Consider the following 22,291-nt stretch of genomic DNA (forward strand, 5'->3'; position numbering starts at 1 on the left):
TGAAAAGATGGCACCCAGACTATCAAAGGCCCTGTGTGGATGGTTGGCAGAGAGTAATTTTCCCTATGGCAGGACAGAACTATCACAAATAGTTTGTAACTGAGATACACAATGACATTCATTGTCATGATTAATTACCAAGAAATTAGAAGTAGTACCACATACATGGTGCCAATCCCACTTCCTCTTTTTTGTCTTCTCACGCCCGAAGCGCATAAGAGGGGACAACATTGCTAACATTTTCTGCATTAGACTACTAATTTGCATCCCTTAACTTGGCTTCTGAGGATCAGTGCCGGATGCCAGGAGAATGTTCTCTGGGCAAAACGAAGAAGGCCTCTTGTTGGCTTTAGGCTAGCAGGTGTGGGGGGTATATAGCAGGGAGGAGGGTGGGCTGCGTGTTGAGGGTCACTGGCTAGTCCCGTCCTCCTGAGACAGGAAGGAAGCGAGTCCAGGAAGAAGCATTTCACATCTTGCAGGAGAGGAAGAAAGATTTGGGGATGGTGTTGGCAGGGGTCACACGCGCTGGATGGAGAAGGCAGCGGCGAAGAAGGCGACCGAGGGAATGAGGGGAGGAGGGCCGGGCTGCAGGGCGGGAGGTGACCGCGGGGAGAGCTATGCGCAGGGCAGTGGGGACCCGGGGCGCCGCGGGGCGGGCTGGGGGCGGGGCCCAGGGGGGCGGGGTCCCGGGGGCGGGGCCGTGCGCGTCCGGCAGAGCCGGGCGCGGTGTCCCCAGCGCGCACCACGAGCCCCGAGCGGTGTCCCCGCGCGCGTCCCACCGCGTCCAGTGCCGGCCGCCGCGCTCCCGCCGCGCCATGCTCCTGCTGCTCGGGCTGTGCTTGGGGCTGCCGCTCTGCGCGGGGTCGCTGGAAGAGGGGCGGAGCTGGGGTGACACTTCGGAGCCAGTAAGTGGAGATCTCGGAGGGAGCCAAGGAGGCCCCGGGCGCGCGCTGTCGTCCCTTCCCACTGCCTCGCGTGGCGGCTGCACAGACCCCCTTTGACTGGTGCTGGACGCGAGGGAGGGAGGGATCACACCCCATCTCCTGTCACCTCGTCCCCCCTTCTGCTCGGGAACTTCCCCATCTGTTGGTCACTCGTGGCGAGAGTCTGGCTGGTGAAGTTTCCTGCAGAATTGTGCCTGGGACTTAAAGTCCTGCAGAACCAAATCTTCTTCTTGCCTCCTGTTATCTGCACAGATTTCTGCTAGTTTCTTGTTGCTTTTGTTCGTTTCTGAGCCAGATCCCCCGGTTAATTACAAGGTTCTTCTTCAAGGCGCATGTGTGGGGCAGTTTTGTGTTAGTGTTGTTGCTAGTTGTTCCAGAGAGAAAGTACTATCTAAGAAAAGCTCCAAACTCCTGGAAGCCTCCGCTTTTTCCATTTGAAAACCGAGCGAACACGACTCCCCATCAGGTTCTTATCCATGGTCCTCGGATGGTGGGCGGAGGACCAAGGACCAAGGGCTCCCTTCCCCTGGTTAATGCTCTGTGCATGTGCCAGAGTTCGTGCTTTAAATGGCTTAACCTCACAGGTGGATAAAACCTGCAAGTATGAAATCTCAATACCGTGTCTGATGGATGGAAAAGCTTTTTGAAAAATATAAAACAAATTCACATAAATATCAATGTAAAGACCTTATAGAGAGAAATGGCTGAGTCCCAACTAATTAGTGTGTATCTACATTGCCTCGTGCTGTTTACACACATATCATTTAAATTATATTTAAATTGTTTAGCTTAAGGCGTGTTTTCTCACGGTGGGAGGAAGAAATAAGGAGGCATACGCTTCCTCCCCCTTTCCAGCATCTCGTTGTGAAGAGCAGATCTGGAAGACAGAATCTAGGTAAACGTCAGATGGTTACTCCTGTTGCTCTGTTTCGTGAATGTGCTTATCAGAAAAAGGGAAGAAATGGTCATTCTCCTGTAGGGTTGTCAGGAGGAATACCCATAAAAATTCGAGGAGGCTGTGCAGTGGCTGGGGCAGTGCAGGCTTTGGATCCAGAGAGACTGGTCTTTACTGTGCCATTTGGAGTTGTGTGGTCTGGACAAGCTGCTTATCTCCCTGAGCCTTCCTTTCTGGTTAGTCACAGCAGGAAATACACCTCCTTTTGGGTGTCCTTGTAAGGATTCAGCTGCCAGTTTGTGTCAAGGACCTGGTATACAGTGGGCACTCAATAAATGGTAGATGTTTTAGTAAGTGGTTAAGGGCGTGGGCTTGGTGCCAGGCTGCCTGGGTTAGATTCCGTCACTTAGCAGCTCTGTGACCCTGGGCAAGTTACTGGGTGCCTCAGTGTCCAATTCTGTAAAAGATGGGAAATAGTAGGGTGATGAGTGAATAGCTAATACACCTGAAGTGCTTGGAATGACTTCAGCCCAGAATGTCAGCGCGTGCTCTTTGGCTTGGGCAGCAGAAGTGCCGAGGGAAGGAATTTAGGGGAAAGACCTTAAAACTTTTCTGAGGGTTGGAGGGAGGAGAGTGTGGGAAGACTGAAACAAAGATGCTGTTTATGAACTAGGAGGGGGCACGAAAGCTCCAACATCTGCAAGTGCAAGTAGGATTAACGCTCTCAACTTGCCTGCATGGAAAAACATGGGTTTGGCCCATTTTAGTGATTTCATGCCGTCTTCAACCCCCGGCACTATTGATTCATCTTGAAAATGACTAAACCAGACAAGAACTCCAACATGTAAAGTTCTGTGAAAATTTGCAATTTTACCTTTTTATCCCCACTCTATTGAAAAAATGTGTGTGCGCATGCGTGACGTAGGATTTAAGGCCACAGGCTCCAGAACCAGACTTCCTGGGTTCGAATCCTGGCTCTGCACTTAACTGGAGAGCTACTTATCATCTATGAGTCTCTATTTACCCATCTCTAGAATGGGGATGATGAGATGACTTAAAAGGATTTTGAAGATTAAACAAATTAATATTCTTAAAAGTTAGAACAGTACCTAGCAATGTAGTTAGTGTTCTATTCTCAATAACTACGGTCTTCAAAATCATGTGTAAACTTAATTTTTCTTATGTAACTGAATATGCCTATTAATTTGTACTGAGATTTAAGAGATGCTATCTTATTTGTCATTTACCTTTAATTGGAAATATTATAATAAAACTTTAGATCCTGGTTCCTTCCTGTCCCCCCTTCTTCCACCTCAGCTGTAAACAATATCACCCATAGTGAGGAAGAATTATAAGCAGTAGTTTTCAGACTTGCGTGTGCAAAAGGGCAGTCAGGGAGCTCATTAAACATCCAGATTCCTGTCCCCCACTCCCATCAATTCAGATCCATTAGGTTTGGGGTGGAGCCCAGATAATTCCGATGCAGATGATCCATGGACCACATTTAGAATAATATTGCTTTCAAAGAATCTTTCAGGAAATTAGTAGTAAAAAGGAAGTCTCTTGTATGAAATCAGCCTGCTACAGATTTATCTGTTTTTTTGAAACTTATTTTATAAGTTTCAAATTGATATGGTTTCTTTAAATAAGGATAGGGTTGTATTTCTGTTATTACAAAATGAACTTTTAATTTACAAAATAATAATAGCCGCCAATTATTGAGTGTCCAGAATGTCCAAGAGAGTTTGCTAGGAGCTCTAGGTCAAAATAATGAGAAGCAATAAAGTGTATGGTTAAGACACTTCAAGCGGAGCCAGCCTGCGCAGGTTCCAATCTGGGCCACGCCTCTACCTGGCTGTGTGTACTTGGGCAAGTAACTTACCCTCTCTGGGTCTCAGTTTCCTCATCTGCAAGATAGTGTTGTTAATGGTTCCTACCTCATAGACAGGTGTGGGTCTAGGTTTTGTGAAGGGAGTAAAGTCAATAAAATTTGCAGGGCCTTCTTGAAGAAAAAGAATATCCAGTGATGACTACACAACTAGGTGCTAAGGTGAACATTTATTCAGCATGATAAATAAGTCACAGCAAATGACACATTTTGATACCCTGACAAACACCACAAATATCACTCCTTGTTAAGAGACTGTACAAGGTAAGGGATCCTGAAGCTTACATTTTATTAGCTTCTACATAATAATAAAGTATTAAAAACAAAATAATAAACCCACTTCTGCTCTTATGGTTGTTGTGAGGATAAAATGAGTTAATTCAGGCAAAGCCCTTGCATGTGGTAAGCACTAAGGTAATATTAGCTATTTTTATTATTTACGTGCAGCCTGGTTAGATCTCTGACTGCCACTGCAAGGACAGGGTCAGTGTGCTTACTTTCCAGGAGAGCCATGGACTTCCCCCCAGGGAAGTGACGTACCTAACGTCCTGTGTGCAGAGCCTGGATTCAAACCCAGGTGTGCTGAGTGCCAAAGCCGGGCTTTCAGTGGTTCCTCCAAAGACCAAGCCACTTTCCTCTTTACAATATAATGTCATTTGTTTAAATGCGATTTTTATTTGTAGCTCCTGGCACATAGTAGAGTTCATTATATGCTTGTGGTACCATGCTGATCTTGGTGACACATTTCTAATTCCCTGAATTGAGAATTTTTCTGGAGTTTTTATTTTTTAAATCTCACTCAGAACCCAATCTTTGCATTTGAGAAAACACATAGAATCAAGACAACTGTTTTTTGTGGTTGTTGTTGTTTTAACTCTTTAAAAAGTGAAGTCAGGAAAAGATTTAGGGAGCTCCAGGCCACTCAATACTGTCTCCTTTATGTGTGTGGGCGTGATTGTTGAGATGGAGGAGGAGGATCTTGTGGGAGAGATTCTAGAGATTTGCTCACTCTCAAACCAGCCATATCTTATTTCTTTGGGGGTGTGGGGAAAGAGTAAGGGTGGGGGAGTCCTGAGAATCAGCGATAAGTAGCATGTGACTTCACATTCCTAACTAACATCTTCCCAAAGCTTTGGATGAATGCTCCAATGTAAAGCCAACTTGCCTACCGTGCTGTGGGAGTTCCTGTGGGAGATACAGCAGGCTTTCCGTATCTGAGGAATGGCAGGGTCTAGTTAGGAAGAAGGGGCCATGGGATGGAGACCTGAGCTTTTTTGGGGGGGTGTAGGGGATCCTGAACTTCCTCATTATTTTTCCACAAATCTGGTCCATTTCCTTTGCTTTTCACAGGTGAAAAGGGACAGGGTGACTTGCCTAAGGCCAGTTGCTTTTTTTTTTTTAATAAGCTGCATGGAAATTGTTTGGAATTTTAGCCCCAAAATGAAATTTCTTCTTCCATTATGGAGGTTATGGGCGCCCCAAATTGCAAATGGTTAACGGCTGAACAATCTCCTAAAGTAGCAGCATTACTCCAAAGGAAGGAAACTTTCGCGCGGGTGATACAGAATTACGCAAATGGGAATCTTCCCAGACTAACTGTTTTGAGCCTGGGTGATAGATGGCACCCCCAGTGGCTTTCCAACCTCTAGCCCTTGGTTTTGTGTCGGGCCCTATAACAGATCTTGGAGGCAACTGACTCCTGAGTTCCTGGGTCTTGGTTTCAGGATTTCAGAAGACCCTCAGCAGATGGGGCCAACTGGTGGATAAATTCGTAGCACAGAGCCCTCAGGAACTCACGCCTTCGGTCACTTGATGATGTGTGGCTGAGGCTGGCCCAGTGCAGCATCTCTTGGCTCTGTTGTAGGATCTAGAGTCACAGACCCAGTGATTGGGCTGAAAAGGAAGAGCAGAGGGCACGACCCCTGCCTTTATGTCTCTCTCAGTCGCCTTGGGTCATTAAAGCATCCATACCAGGAGGGAAAATACGTATATGTTCTGCATATTCAGAATATCTTCCACTGTGGCTAGAAGTAAGTTTCGCTGCTCTACTCTCTTCCCAGACTCTTTCCCATTTATGGACTTTTTAGAATGCTCTAAGGATATTTCTCTTCTCTTCCAATCATAGCCAACACTGTGATTGATCCTGGGGAAAAAAATGCATCCCCTATTATTCAAGTTACGAACACGTGGGCAGTGCCTGCTGTTTTTTAATCTATAGATGGACTAACTGATGATGGGTGAGATGGGGGAGATTCTAAACCCCTACAGCCCTGATAGTGTTATTGCTACATTCTTTGTGCAAAGGAAATCTTCAACCACTCTTCTACCTCCTGGTAGTGAATGCTGCTTGGTCCGTGCGAGTTAAGGAGGCAGTGGCAGATCTATGAAGCTGACTATTTCTCAGCGTAGTTCCTGTATTGACCCTGATTCTCTTTAAATTTCTCCTGCCCTTTCATCCTTCTCCAATAAGCATCCTACACAACTAGTTCTAGCCATGCCTCCATCATGAAGCCCCTCATGGTCACTCAAAAAACATAGTGAACTCTGCCTTTTTCCATTTCCTTTGAAACTTATAAAAATTACCTGGTCTATTAAGTTTTCATGAGTATATTTCTTTCAAGTTAGATAGTATTGTCCTTGATGGCAAGGATCATGGCTTATATTTCTTTGTTTTTTTTCTGAGGAAGATTCGCCCTGAGCTAACATCTGTGCCAATCTTCCTTTATTTTGCATGTGGGTTGCTGCCACAGCATAGCCGCCAACCAGTGGTGTAGGTCCGTGCCGGGAACTGAACGCAAGCTGCTGAAGTGGAGGGCGCTGAACTTAACCACTAGGCCACGGGGCCAGCCCCTCATGGCTTACATTTCTCAATAAATACTATGGTCTGGACATCTTCTGTTCCTATGCTGGAGAAATAAACTCTGCTCCATAGGAGCAAAGAATCCTATCTGAGCCGTCTCTTAAGTCTATGATTTGGAGCCCCAAGCTCTAAGGTTACTATTTTTTTTTTTTTAAAGATTTTATTTATTCAGTTTTTTCCCCCCAAAGCCCCAGTAGATAGTTGTATGTCATAGGTTCACATCCTTCTAGTTGCTGTACGTGGGACTCGGCCTCGCGTTGGACGGAGAAGTGGTGCCTCGGGGCGCTCCCGGGATCTGAACCCGGGTCGCCAGCATCAGAGCGTGCGCACTTAACCGCTAAGCCACAGAGCCGGCCCTAAGGTTACTATTCATGGCAGTCCTTGATATTAAGCTGGAGTCAGTTACTTATCGGTCCTTAAACCCCTCTCCCGATTCTTATAAGGCAATGGGAAAACACTCAAACCATAAAAGGGATCAGGAATGCCTAACTAAAAACAATGACGATGACATTGGTGTCATTTCCACTTCCAATCCTAGTGGCACCAGGAATCCGTGTGTACCAGGAAGTTTTGACTCTGGTTCAGTCTAAGTTTAAACTTGGACTGACGTGGAGCCATCATGATCCCCTGAGACGTCAGATAGTCATCTCAAAAACGAAAAACCAACTTCTCTTGTTCTCCTCAAGGCTTGTTTATGTTCTTGGAAAACCTATTTTATGAAGGAGGAAACTTCAAAGAAAATACTTTAGATCAACCAGAGAACATAATACCTGAGAGGGGCTGGGCTTTCCTTCTGACCATAGTTATTTTAAGTGGTCCCCAGCCTATTCCACAATTTTAGGAAGGGAAAGGCCTGAAATGAACCTGCAGCACTGGTGAAGAACTTCCCAGGGTGCTTATTATGGCTTTCCTTGGACAGTCTGTGTCCTCCTAGTAATTGGTTCTCATTTGGAGTTGGGGTGGTGGATGTCAACCTAAATCCTGTACTATTTCTTTCTAGTCCATGGTCTATAGAATAGGAGGCTCTATAATGGCTTATAATGGCCATTTACAATCTCTATATTTTTTGGGAGGGATCAGGGATTAAAACAGTTTCTGTTATACTTTTCGTTTACAAAATGGAAATATCTTTATTGTTTTCTATTATGGAAGTGGTACGTGCTAATTTGTCAAAAAGTGAGGTAATACAGAAAAGGTTAAAGAAAACTAATCCAACCATCCAAAGGTAATAGCCATTAGCATTTTGGTGTACATTCGTCACATACAAACACTTATACTTACAAAAATGAGGTTTAAGGAAACAGTGTTTTCTTACCTGATTTAATCACCTGAAAATGAGTCATGAATATATCAGTCAGGATAGTCTACCCTACGGTGTGGTAACAACCCCCAAATCTCAATGTCTTAATATACCAAGCGTTTTTTTTCTTGCTTACACAACTTGTCCATCTTGGGTTGGCAGTGGAGCAAGTATGCATGTTGTGGTCACTCGGGAACTTGGGCTAGATGGAGCAGCTACCATCTCAAATGTTGCTAATCACTGTGCCAGAGAAAAGGCAGTTCTGGAGGATTGCACATCTGTAACTAAATACTTGGTCCAGAAGTGACAAATGCTGCTTACACTCATACATTATTGGCCTGAACTAGTCTCATGGCCCTGCCTTCCACAAGGGGGCCAGGAAATGCAATACTTCTGGCAGAGAGCTAGAGAAATATTTGGTGAACAGCGTTGAAGTCCAATAAAATGAACATTTTTGGTGCCAATAAATATAGATCCTAAATATAGATCATTATTTTCAATAGTTGTGTTCTAATTAATCTGTGTATCATAATATATTTAACCAAACCACTTTTAAAGGATATTTTAGGCTATTCCCAATTATTATCAATTATTTTAAAAGTTGCAAAGAATTTTCTTGTACATTCATTTTTTTCTATTAATTTTTTTCCCCTTATAATACTTTTCTGTCAGTAGAATTTCTAAAAGACATGCATACTGGTGGGAATGTAAAATGTTATAGCCACCTTGGAAAACAGTTTGGCAATTTCTTAAAAGTTAACTTTACCATACAACCCAGGAATTCCACTCCTAGGTATCTACCTGTGGGAAATAAAAACATATGTCCAACAAAAGACTTGCAGGTGGATGTTTACGCAAATTTGACATTATAAATAATAGCCAAACAGTGGAAGTAACCTAAACATCCATCAACTGATGAATGGATAAACTAAATGTATTCTATCCATACAATGGAATATTATTCAGACATAAAAAGGATTCAAGTACTGATACATGCTACAACATGGATGAATCTTGAAAAGATTATGCTAAGTGACAAAAGCCAGTCATAAAAGACCACATATTGTATAATGCCCGTTATATGAAATGTCTCGAATGAGCAAATCCATAGAAACCAAGTAGATTAGTGGTTGCCTAGTGCCCGGAGAAAGGCCGGGGTTGGGAGGTGACAGCTAAGGGGTACAGGGTTTCTTCTGGGATAATAAAAATGTTCCAAATTGATTGTGGCAATGGTTGCACAACTCTGTGAATATGATAAAAAACACTGAATTGTGCACTTTAAATGAATGAATTTTATTGTTTGTAAATTATACCTCGTAAAGCTGTTTTAAAAAGATATGCACAAAATCTAGGCATATTTTTCAGGGTTTTGATCTACATTGTCAAATTGCTCTCCAGAAAGGACAATTCATTCCTCACAGCAATAGTAGTTAACACTCCTATTATTTAAACAGTGACTTGCCATGAGTAATGTTCAATAACCAGCTAGAACTTTTAGTCCAGACTGGCTGGTTAATTAATATGATTTTTTAAAATGAGCATTTTATTCCCTTCCCATACCCCTCGTCTGCACATGGGAAAGTATAGCATATCATCCAGAAAAAATACAATAAGAAAATTCAAGGTAAGTTCAGTTTTGCTTCTAGAGTTTTCTGGAGTTTTGAGTTGAATAATTGAGCCCATTAGAGTAAGGCTGAACATGTTTACTCATTGTAATAGGCACAATAACAAAGAGCTCATTTTCAAGCCCAAAGTAAAATGAAACAGAATACAAATATTCTAATGAACTCTTTGTTCTTGTCATTTCATCCATGTTCCTCTAACAGATTTAAGAACACTCGGATGGGCTGGCCCCGTGGCTTAGCGGTTAAGTGCGCGCGCTCCGCTACTGGCGGCCCGGGTTCGGATCCTGGGCGCACACTGACGCACCGCTTCTCCGGCCATGCTGAGGCCGCGTCCCACATACAGCAACTAGAAGGATGTGCAACTGTGACATACAACCATCTACTGGGGCTTTGGGGGGAAAAAAAAAAGAGGAGGATTGGCAATGGATGTTAGCTCAGGGCTGATCTTCCTCACAAAAAAAAGAACACTTGGATGACGAGTGACATCATGGGTTAAGCAGTCAGCCAGGTCTGAGAGGGGTGAATTCTAATTCTGGCCCACAAGTTCCCTGATTAAAGATCAAAACTGCTTTTCAGGATGGATAGTCCTTTTTGTGAATTTGAATTGTCTTTAACCCCCCCGTATAACTCCGTTGAGAGTGTCCTCACAATCATATTTCATGATTCTTCTCTTTTTATAGGTTGGACTCAGGGTCCCAAGGCAGCTCAGGCTGTTGCAAAGACTGGTATGTATACTCATGGCACATCTTAAAAGTCTGTTCCCTCTGTCAACTTAAAAAGCAAATTTGCCTGTTATTGTATCCTCAACATGAGTTTATTCGGGAATAGCCGAAATTAGCAAAGATTGCAAATAATTGCAATTCGGGATGTGTATGCTATGGTGAACCATAGGCAAATCCAGCAAACAAAAGAGGGGAGCTGCTTTTATAGAGAAGAAGGGGAATAGGGAGGCACAGTTGTAAAGGAAAGTCCATTGGGGCAAAGTAACACTTCAGGGCAGCAATGGCTTCTCATTGGCTGAGCTGTGGCATTTCTCATTGGCTGGTCTGTTGCTGGGTAGGGAGAGAAATCTTCCTTCAGTAGTAAAATAATTTTACTTCCTATTCAAGATGCAAGGGCTTGTCTCTTCTTGTTTTGTGTAATTGAGGATGTGTGATAGGCCGTGAGAGCTCCCGGTACAGGCTTTCCCCACTCCAATTTAGTTAAGGTTTCTTTTATTAATTTCCACACTTCACTATTCTATGTATTTTGAACTAGGCGCTAGCTTTGCTTGCAGCTCCTCTAAAGCTTACAAAGTTGCTTGCAGAATTCTAATATGAAAATATGAAAAACATAGCTTTTATAAGTCTTCTTTAAGTGGATTTTTCTTTCTCGAAAGACCTGATTATTTCAGTAGGACAAAGTATGGAGTTTCAAAGATCTTCTTAAAAAAAAACACCTAAAGTAACTTTTACTTTTTTATGACATTCTTACACAAGAAATAAAGACTTTCTCATGAAGTAAACAACTAAACCAAGCCAAGAATTCACATTTGTAGATTAAAACTTCATGTGAGGCAAGCTGGGCAAGGCTCTCCGTGCATGTTGGAGGCTAACAGATGGAACTTGGGCAAATGTTCCAGAGCTCTGAGAGCTTATTTGAAATGACCTCAGTTCTTCCTTACTACTGTGTGTGCAGTGACATATCAAAATGTGGGGACATGCCTTCAGGCTCTGGGGTGTGGCTTCTCCAGCAGTTTCTCAAAGGTAAGGCGTTTATCCAAGGCCTCCCTATACCTGGTGGGTGTTTGAGTCAATTCTGGGTTTATCATGACCAACGTCATGATCATTACCATCTTTGTTTGGAATGGGATCTTGTATTCTTGTCAATTTCGGCTCGGCTAGAATTGATAAGAGGTGGTGGAACCAGGATTTGAATCCCAACAGCCTGACTTCTGAGTCTGTGCTCTTAACGAATACACGAAACTGCCTTCTTGATTATATATATATTTCTTATTATTTTCATTCAACAATACCTCACCTGGCCTCACTCTGTCCATTCTTTTAGATGGTGAAAAATATTCCGTGTTGTTGGCACACTGTAATTTATTAAGCATTCTACTATTGATGAGATTTCAATTTGTTTCCATTTTTTGGGCACCTATAAATAATGCTGCAAAAAACTTTTTGTTTATTCTATTATGTGGTTGCTTTTGATTCTGTGGCCTAGATTTTCAGTAGGGGGATTACTGGATCAAAGGACATAGACACTTGATAGATGTTGTCAGACTACTTTGGAATACTCTTACTCCTAATACTATCTTTGTTAGTTCCATTTCTATCAGCAGTGATGAACATGCACATTTATGCAAAGATACAACTACTCTTTTTGATTTGTCCATCTTTTAGATATAAAGTGATATTTCATTGTTCCTTTAACTTGCATTTACTTGACTACTTATGAGTTTGGACTTTTTCTACACATTTATTGGCCATTCAGAGTAGATCTTCTGTGAATTGGTTTTTTTTCAGGTCCTGTGCCCATTTTTCTATTGTGTTTTTTTATCTCCTAATTGTCAGTGTGTCGGAGATCTTTGTATGTTACAGATAGTTCTGTCTTCTGAATTGGAAGAGTTCTCCCCTAAATGTCATTTGTCTACTTACTTTGTTTATGGTACATTTGCCATATAAAAGTTTTAAGTTCCTGAGTAATAAATACATAAATAAATGTATCTTTTCTTTACAGCCTCTGAATTTTCATTCTTGGTTACAAAGATTTTCTTGACCATTTGGCTTAGACTGTTTATGTAATTGCTTAGATTTTCTTAGAAATCTCTTTGAATTTTAAAAGTCTCACTTTCACATGTATTAGGCTTTTTTAACATGAATTTTGTTTAGCCATCTAACCAGTACCAGAATGATCTTTCCAGCAGTAAGCATGCTGCATTGCTTTCTTTTGCTAATGTCTTCGACGACTTGGTATCATCTGTAGCATTAGCTCCGAGGACATATAAGGCCCTGTGTGATCTGACTCCTGCCTGCCTCTGAAGCCTCAGTTTACCCTGTGAGTCTCCTTATATTTTGTGCTCTAGCCATACCACACTCATCTGAAGGTCTCTGAATGTTCTCTAATTAACGAATAGAATGAGGGTGGCAACAGTGGGTACTTTGCTATCACTGCCTCATGGACCACAGGAATTTACTCGATTTTATTCTGAATTAATTAGATACTCTTTTTATGACGCTCTCTGGCATCACATATACAAAAATGTTCATATTTTGAAAAGCAGGGCTATCTTTGTGTCTGAGTCTCCATGGTGCTTAACAGATACTGGTTTGGTTTTCCTAAAACAATTCACTCTCATCGTTTAACTCCCGATGGCAGGGGGCTGTGTCTTGGCATCTCCTCATAGCAGGTCTTCTAAAATTTGTAATCAGGATTTGTTTTAAACAGATGTGATAAGACACATAGACATGGAAATGATCGTCATGAAGGAAGTTTATACTCACAGATCCCTAGGAACAGGAGGCATGGCACACCACTCAGGGCCACATGGGGAAGCACCAGGGTCAGTCGTAAGGCACAAGGGGCAATGGGGAGAGCATGGCCCAGAGCCTTTATTAGAGTTTTCTCAGAAGGAGTTGGTGAGTCAGGTTAGGTATGGCAAGTAAGCTTAGGATTGGATAGTTTGAATAATTTTGGCAGGCTCTGGGCTATAATAGTGTTTCTTAGTTGTTCGACACCTGGCCCTGGGGTGATTCAGGGCAGGGGGAATATTGACCTGGGGTGTGAGAGTTGGGGAGTGTGGGCTCTGGACTGGTTGGCTGTATATCAAAGGTGTGCTTGCAGGGGAGTCCTTTGCTATCTCTAGGAATTAGCTAGCCCTGGTAGAGACAGGACTCTCCAGAATCAAGGCCCCAAATGCCAGAGCATCTAGAAAATAGAAAAAAAGAAAATATAGTCAATACAGCAGGCAGCATTATATATGCACCTGTCTCCCTACTCCCAACTCTAACCATGGTGGTTTGTCCTTTTGGGAAGGTGTATAGAGGGGAGTTTTTCCTACATAAAGGTGTTAATTGCATTTTATGTTTCCTTTCTTCTAAATGTAGCGAAATATTGCTAAGTAGAATGTATTACCGCAAATAGGCAATTCAGAGTTGATGCCACCTTCCGTCTATAGAGGGATAAAATTATTTCCCCAAGGAGATTAATACAGTACTCAGGAGGTGCCTTATCTGGAGGTCTTCTTTTTGTGTAATAACAACGTGGGCTATGTTGTTTTTCTCAGAAAGGAGAGGCATTAAGGTTTAGTAAAGATCTCTGGACCTGGAGTCAGCCAACTGCCAGGCATCAGCTTTCTCCTTTATAAAGTGAAGGGGAGCAGAGTTACATGATTTCTAAGGTTCCCTACCACCTCCAAAATTAATTCTCCTAATGGTCACCACATTGTTCTTCTAATAGACCAGAATAAAACAATAAAAGGTTAATCTTCTGAGAAGAGGCCTGGGTTCTGGCAAATGCCGTTGCAAACGTTTCTCAGTTACATTTCGTTGCAAACACTCCTCATGACATTTCCAGATGGCATCTTGGGTAATTCAGGACATCCTCTGGGTGGCTTGATTTTTAAGTGACTCACATGAGTCACACAGAAACCTTTGGTCCCTTGAGCAGCTAATTAAGACACTCCCTGCCTCAAACTACTTTTCCGTCTGTTGAGCCCTTGTAGGAAAAATAATGAAGAAATTATTGCCACAGGAAGACTTGATTTTTGCCCCCTGTTTTCCAGTTGACATCCCCAAATGAAATAATGAGTTAAATATAAATATGGAAAGCACGTTGGATTTTTAAGAACGGTGCCTTGGGAAAAATTGAGCCAACTGTTGTATATCCTTCCTTTTATGACACATTTTCATGAACCTCTGCCGTTGCAAGTTCTGTGCTTGGCTTTTGGGGTTGTTCATTTCCTGACAGTTTTGTGTACCTGCCCAATATTCTTTTCACAATGTACCCATCTTTCTAATTAAACTGCTCGCTCTGTTTCTTGTTCCAGGTATGTGATATGGTTCATTCCTACTTCCGTGTCTTTTGTGTTTTTAGAATGTTCCTTTTGTTCTCTTTCACTACATACAAACTCTGCATCTATTTAAGAACCTTTTCTTACTTTTACAGACCTCACTCACTTCTCTTTCTTCTGAAAACTGAAAGGTCTTATAGTCAATCAGTAAAAAAGAAAAAAGAAATATATATATATGTTGTTAGTGCTGTGGAGTGGGTTCTGACTCCTAGCACCCCTGTGGACGGCAGAGCGGATCACTGCCTGGTCTTTTTGTGCCATTCTCTCACCTTCTGGCACTCTGTTAGACAACGCTCCGCTGCTATTCATAGGATTTTCATGGCTGGTTTTTTCGGAAGTGGGTGGCCAGGTCCTTCTTCCTAGTCTCGAAGCTCCACAGAAACCTGTCCCGCGTGGGTGACCCTGCTGGTATTGGAAATACTGGTGGCAGAGCTTTCAGCATCCCAGCAACTCACAGTATGACAACTGACAGATGGGTGCTGTGGGTCCCTGACTGGGAAACAAACCCAGGCTGTGGCGGTGAGAGTGCCGAATCTGAACCACTAGACCACCAGGGCTGACAATACACACACACACACACACACACATCCCCATATCTTCCTATGTTGCTTTATATTTTTTGCACTTTCTTCCCAATGTGATCATAAGTGTCTTGAGACAAGGAACCATGAGTAACATTTCTTCCCAATTCTTCATAGAATTTAGTCTATTGTAGTGCTTAATAAATACTAATTTATTACCATTTCCTTTTTTGGGCATATATATATTTTTCTTTAATTGTTCAAGATTCAGAAAATTCAATTCAATTCCACAAATGTTTTTGAGTTTTACTCTATGCTGAGAGCTGTGGGTAAAAAAAAAACCAGGAATAAGCCATGGTCGCTGTTCTCCACGTGTCTGCAGTCTAGTGGGGGAGGGGTAAGGGATGGGTAGCTTGGGGGGTGGGGGATGGATTTGCGCATGACTGATGTCGGTGGATTGTGGACCAAGAGCGCTGTAACAGAAAGGCAAGTGCCCTGATGTGTAAGTGACAGCAGGGTATCCTATGGGAAACAGTAACTGGGCAGAAGCAGGCAAACTAAAATAGTTTCTTAAAACTTTTATAAGCCTGTCTCTTGGGCCCATAAACCGTTTTTCCTCTTCTTGGTGTAATAGTGTGGAAAATTCTACTACATCCATAATCTTAATTTAAGGCAAAAGAAGATACCATAGTTGTTAAACTTAGTATTTTGTCAGATGTCTTCTCATTTTCACATTTAAGTTCAATGAAGTTATAATTGATAATTAGCTCATAAATAAGAACAAATCAACAAGGCATCCAAAATAGTCCTAAGGGTACCAAGCGAAGAAGACTTTTAATGATTTTTAAAATAGTGCTGGGCAGGGACCCGCCACTGAAGGAGTAAATTTTATTTGGAATGCTACGTAGTGAGAGCTGTACGCTTCGTTTATCTAAGATGTGAACTTACCAAGTTTTCTCCCTCTTAGCACTCTGTTCTTATGTAAAAGAGTGATAAGTGAGTGATAAGTGATAAGTTATTGGGAGGAATTTTCGGAAATGTCAGAATATGACCGCAGTGCAGAATGGATTCAGCTTAATGTCCTATGTCTCGAATGTTCACAATTTAATGGATGATAACTGAGGTTCACAGGTGACTTTTGAATCGGCAGCAACAACTGAATTATATTTAGTATTCTTTGGGAGGTCTGTGTTTTATTGGCTATGTCACAATCATCGCTGTGGAAAGCCTTGAACAGCCAGGCTGTCTCTGGAATCCTTTTACGCAAGAGGCAGGATTGGCAGTCAGGGACTCCAGATTCCACGCTGGATTGATTCCCTCCTACCTGTGTGACCTGGGGAAGAAAACTACTTTGGCCGACACTGGTAAAGCAAGGGAATTGGATGTAAGAGTCTCTTATTTATTTTTTGGTGAGGAAGATTGGCTGTGAGCTACCATCTGTTGCCAAACTTCCTCTTTTTGCTTGAGGAAGATTGTCCCTGAGCTAACATCTGTGCCAATCTTCCTCTATTTTGTATTTGGGACACCACCACACATGGCTTGATGAGCGATGTGTAGGTCCACATCCAGGATCTGAACCCATGAACCCCGGGCCACCGAAGTGGAGCACACGAACTTAACCGCTAGGCCACCGGGCCAGCCCCTAGAGTCTGTTATTCCTTATATCTTGTGTTTATAATTTATACTGTAACTTCTTCCAATAGAATTTCAAGGGTATTTCTAATATGCAGAAGTCTAGTTCACGAAACAAAATGCGTAGAGATCAGAAATAGCGTAGAGTTCGAAATAACTAACAAAATGACTCAATCCAACTCAAGTGCAAGATATACTAAAGCAGGGTTGCAAACTCAGGTGTTTAAAGAGACTAGGCAGATGTTCCAGTTTCTCTTGCTGTATACAATGCTTCCCCCCAACTCAGTGGCTTAAAGCAACAACTATTTTATTATTATGCCATTTGTGGGACCAGGATCTGGGCAGGGCTCAGCGGAATGATTCTTCTGCCCATGATGTTGATGGAAGTCTCTCAGTGGTGTTCAGCTGGCAGACAGGCTGATCTGGAGGGTTCACTATGACTTCACTCACGTGTTGGGTCCTTGGCAGGAATGGCTGTAGCTGGGCTCAGTGGCCACAGCTGATTGCAGTGCCTCCACATGGCCCCTCCAAATTGTGACTCAGGGCCTCCAGAGAGAGTGTTCCGAGAGACCTGGATGAAAGTGGTGTGGCTTCTTGTGACCTCAGAGTTCTGGAACATCATTTCCAGTGGGTTCTATAGGTGAAGCAAGTCACTAAGCTCAGATTGAAAAGGAAATGATTTAAACTCTGCCTCTCAATGGCAGGAGAAGTGAAGAATTTGTGGCCATTTAAAAAAAATTATTATTATTTTCTTTCAATTTCTTTTGTTATTGTAGTAAAATACACGTAAAATTTACCTTCTTAACATTTCAAAATGTACAGTTCAGTGCTTTTAAGTACATTCACACTGTCATCAACCATCACCACCATCCATCTCCAGAACTCTTTTCATCTTGCAAAATTGAAACTCTAATCCCATTAAACAACAACTCTCCATTCCCTCCTCCCCCAGCCCCTGGAAACCACCGTTTTACTTTCTGTCTCTATGAATTTGATTATTCTAGGTACTTCATATAAGTGGAATCATACCTTTTGTCGTCCATTTATTTCGCTTAGCATAATGTCCTCATAGTTCATCCATGTGGCAGCATGTGTCAGAATATCTTTCCTTTTTAAGGTTGAATAATATTCCATTGTATGTGTAGACCACATTTTTTTATACATTCATCTGTCGACAGACACCTGAGTTGCTTCTATGTTTTAGCTATTGTGAAAAATGCTGCTATGAATATAGGTGTACAAATTGTGGCCTCTTTTAATCTAGTAGAACAGAGAATATCAATGAGTGAAATAGGCTGGAAATAGGAAAAATTCCAGTGAAAATGGCTACTTACTTTCAGTCTTAATGAGACAACTGGGATTGGTAGGGCCTGGGGAGCTGGAGGCATGGGACATGGGTCTGATCTAAAGTAGCAGCCACCATTAGTGCCAGCAGCATATGGTCATGTGGGAATGTGTAGCCAGAATTGCCCCACTTTGTTTTTCAAGAGAATGGGCATTATGGATTTTTATGGAACTTCCCCAATTTTTAAATATTGTCACCTAAACTTGAAAAATTTTAAAAGACTGTGCAAGTCAAATAAAAATGTCTGTGGGAGCCAGCCCCGTGGCTTAGTGGTTAAGTGCACACGCTCTGCTACTGGCGGCCCGGGTTCGGATCCCGGGCGCGCACCGATGCACCGCTTCTCCGGCCCTGCTGAGGCGGCGTCCCACATACAGCAACTAGAAGGATGTGCAACTTAGACATACAACTATCTACTGGGGCTTTGGGGAAAAAAAAAGGAGGAGGATTGGCAATAGATGTTAGCTCAGAGCCGGTCTTCCTCAGCAAAAAGAGGAGGATTAGCGTGGATGTTAGCTCAGGGCTGATCTCCCTCACACACACACAAAAAATGTCTGTGGGCTATGTAATTTGGGATCTCTTCCTAAAACATACCAATCAGTAAAGATATGTGAATGACTGATATCAGGGCCTTATCTGTTTAAATAGTGCAGACCAGGGATCAGCAAACTTTTTCTTAAAGGAGTAGACAGTAAATATTTTAAGCTTTGCTCGTTATACAGTCTCTGTCACAATTAGATAACTACTCAACTACTCTGCATTGTAGCAGAAAAGTAGCCACAGACAATATGTAAACTAATGGATATAAACAAATTTATGTTCCAGTAGAACTTTATTTACAAAACCCTGTGGCCTGCTTGCGGTAGTTTGCCCACCCCTGGTGTAGATGAATCAGAGAACAGGGGGCGTCCAAAGGGAGTTTCAAACAATAATGAAAAATAGCTATAAAGGGTTGATAGACAATAGGGAACTGGTTAATTAAAATATAATGCATCTGTAAAAAGAAATACTATGCAGCCGTTAAAAAAAGAATGAGATAGATCTGTTGGTACAATGGCGGATTGCGTTTTCCAAAGATGGTGGCACATTGATACCCCACTCCTCCCATCGAGATAGAGTCTGTATGCTCTGCTGTTGACAATGAGTGTGCTTTTGTGACTGTTTGGACCAGTAGAGTATGGTAGAAGTGATGCTATGTGACTTTGAAGGTTAGGGCATGAAATGAGATATAGCTTCCCACCTCGCTGTTGGGAAATACGCACTTGTGAAGCCCCTAGCTACCATGTAATCCGTCCGACTGACGACTGTGTGAGGTAGCCCATGCTGTGAGTTAGCCTGAGCTGGCCCGTGTGGAAGGACCATGTAGAGGGGCCCTGGGACAACATGGGATGGGGAGATGCCCGCTGGCCCTGAGCTGCTCCAGCCGCCCACTCTTCCAGTTTCAGCCACCGTGTGACTGCAAATGAGCCAGGCCCCCCAGCCAAGCTGTTCTAGAATCTCTAACCACAGAAACCATGAGAGAAAATACCATGAATGCTGTTGTTTTTAACCTTAAGTTTTAGGGTGATTTGTTTTACACCCTTAGATAACCGGAACATATACAGATAAAGAAAGGTGAACACTCTATATCATTAGGAGAAATTAAAGCAAATCGATACGCTATGTATTTATAGAAGGATATACCAAAAACTGTTAAGTATTCCCCTCTGGGGAATGGAACTGAGGCTTGGCAGTGGGAGGGAGACTCTTACTTCTTATTTTACATTCTGTGTCATTTGAAGTTTTTATCATGTGCATATGATAGTTTTTTAAAAACTGGTTTAAATTTTAAATAGAGCAGAGAATGATAGCTAGCATTTCCTGAGTTCACGGGAAGCATCGATTCCTCTTTGCTTCCCAATGCATCTATAGACATTAGAGTTGTGTGCAATGGTATTTTAGACCTTCACAAATTCGCATAAGCACAGCTATGAGCCATGTGATGTACGTCGGCTCAGATTTAGAGACATAAGAATAGGTTTAAACAAGGATAATTTAGGAAGAAAACCTAAGTCCAGAAATAGCATAAGTCAAAGTAAAACACTTCATCTCAATTCATGGTTTTATGCATCTTAGAGTTCCTTTTTTGAAAGATGATGAGATACAAATTTTAATTAAAAAAAAAGCCCAACACTGTTGTGCTGTTAAGATCATTATCATTACCATCCCCAGCCTAATCCTCATTGTCCTTACTGAAACCTGTTAATTGTTCTTAATGAGATCATTTAACAGAAGCATTTGGTTAAACCACATCTGGAATCTCTTTTTAATCCATATCCCTCCTGGGGAGAGAGACAGATTTTGTCCTAAAAAGACTAGATTTTCATAAAGAATATTCTATGATCAATTATTTGTGAATTCAGGGATAATTTCGTAAAACCCAAGGTTTTGCTCCTTACATTTGGCTTTGCCTTAGATCCTTGGATCTCAGAAGTGAATGTAATTTTAGTGATTTATTCAAGCCCTTTCCTTCTATAGATGAAGAAATATACGAAGAGGCCCACCTCGTTATATTCCTTTAAAATAGTGGTTCTCAAACTTGAGTATACATCAGAATCACTTGAAGGGCCTGTTAAAACGTAGATTGCTGGCCCCATCCCGAGTTTCTGATTCTCTAAGTCTGGGATGGAGTCTGAGATTCGGCATTTCTAACAAGTTTCCTGATGACGCTGATGCTGCTGGCCCAGGGACCACACTTTGAGAACCACTGCTTTGAAACAATTCCTTCCCAGACCAAATTGGGGAACTTCTTTTCCTCTTATAGGTGAAAATCTTTCAAATATGTTTAGATTTTTTTTTCTCTTTGATCATCACTTCACTACACTCTATAGGCTTATCTCTTTCTGACATTCTAGGAAAGACATACATTCCCTTAACATTTTTCCAAGGCCTGTTCCCATTTTTTTTAATCCTTTTGAGTCACCAAGTCTGGAAGTTCAGCCACACTGATAAATGGTCCCCAGACCTCTGCACCCAGCACTCGCCTGTTCTCTGGCCTCACTCTTGTGTTTGGCTCTGCTCCTCACAGCCCATGCTCTTGTGGGTGGTGGGTGTGTTCTCAGATATGCTTTGTATTGAAGAAGTCTCAGTCCTGCCTCTCTATTACATCATATAAAAGATCTCTTCAGCTTCTTGTGGTTTGCTGTGAAGAGCATGGTTTGACTGAAATGTTTAAATGTTTGTTTAAATAGAACAACCCTCTGTGGTAACTCTCTTGGAACAGGGTTTGCCATCACCATTGCTCATATCACAGGAGCAATATACCTTGATATCAACAGGTCAGCACCTTATAGCTATTTTGAAAACTAGCTTAGGACTCTAAAACAAGTTTCAAAAGCAGATGAAGGTTGAATAAAACATCAACGGTAGGACAATCGCAACAGGAGAGGATAGAGTTCTATCAGGGTAACCTGGTTCCATTCAGCATTTGTTGAGAGCCTGCTGTGGGCTAAAGACTTGCTGGGGTTTGAGTGCACAAAGATGAGAAAGACACGCCCACAGAGAGCCACCAGGCAGCCTAGCATAATGGGTGGACTTTGGAGCAATGGGATTGAGTTCACATCCCATTCCATTAGTGCTGGCCTGGGTCAATACATAACCTCACTCACCTGACTTCCTTTCATCTCTGAAATGGGAATAAAAGCATCTACTTCATATTTCTATCCCAAGACACTAATGGGATAATACCTTGTCTTAGCTACAGCTGCCATAAGAAAACACAATAGACAGGGTGGGTTAAAAAAAGAAATTTATTTTCTCACTCTTCTGGAGGCTGCAACGTCCAAGATCAAGATCCAGCAGGGTTCATTTTCTGATGAGGACTCTCCTTCCTGGCTTGTAGATGGCCAAGTTCTCGATTACATGGCCTTTTCTCTGTGTACATGCATGGAGAGCAAGAGCAAGCTCTCTCGTGTCTCCTTTTATAAGGGCACTAATCCCATCATGAAGACCCCACCCTCATGAGCTCATGTAACCCTACTCACCTCCAAAGGCCCCATCTCCAAATACCACCCTATTGGGGGTTAGGGCTTCAACATGTAACTTTTGAGGGGACAGAAACATCCAGTCCATAACATGCCTGTAGCATATTAGTCCTTAGCCAGTTCCTGGAGCTGGAGAATCACTGTTAACAGGCTTTCCTGGTTAATGTTCCTTTACTTCTTCAGCTTCTGCTACCAGCTGTTATCAG

At 42.3% G+C, this 22,291-nt stretch overlaps 1 protein-coding gene across 1 annotated transcript in view; it reads left to right on the forward strand.

Annotated features, from left to right (window-relative positions):
• Positions 1–815: 815 nt before the first annotated feature.
• Positions 816–22,291, forward strand: part of ITIH5 (inter-alpha-trypsin inhibitor heavy chain 5) — an 80,841-nt gene continuing 59,365 nt past the window's right edge. The window contains exons 1-2 of the mRNA XM_004425382.3: positions 816–905; positions 10,193–10,237. Of these exons, the coding sequence (XP_004425439.1) occupies positions 816–905; positions 10,193–10,237 (135 nt within the window). The remainder of the gene's footprint in view (positions 906–10,192; positions 10,238–22,291) is intronic.

Source organism: Ceratotherium simum, chromosome 32 (assembly GCF_057802395.1).
Source record: "Ceratotherium simum simum isolate JZ-2026a chromosome 32, ASM5780239v1, whole genome shotgun sequence".
Taxonomy (NCBI): Eukaryota; Metazoa; Chordata; class Mammalia; order Perissodactyla; family Rhinocerotidae; genus Ceratotherium; species Ceratotherium simum.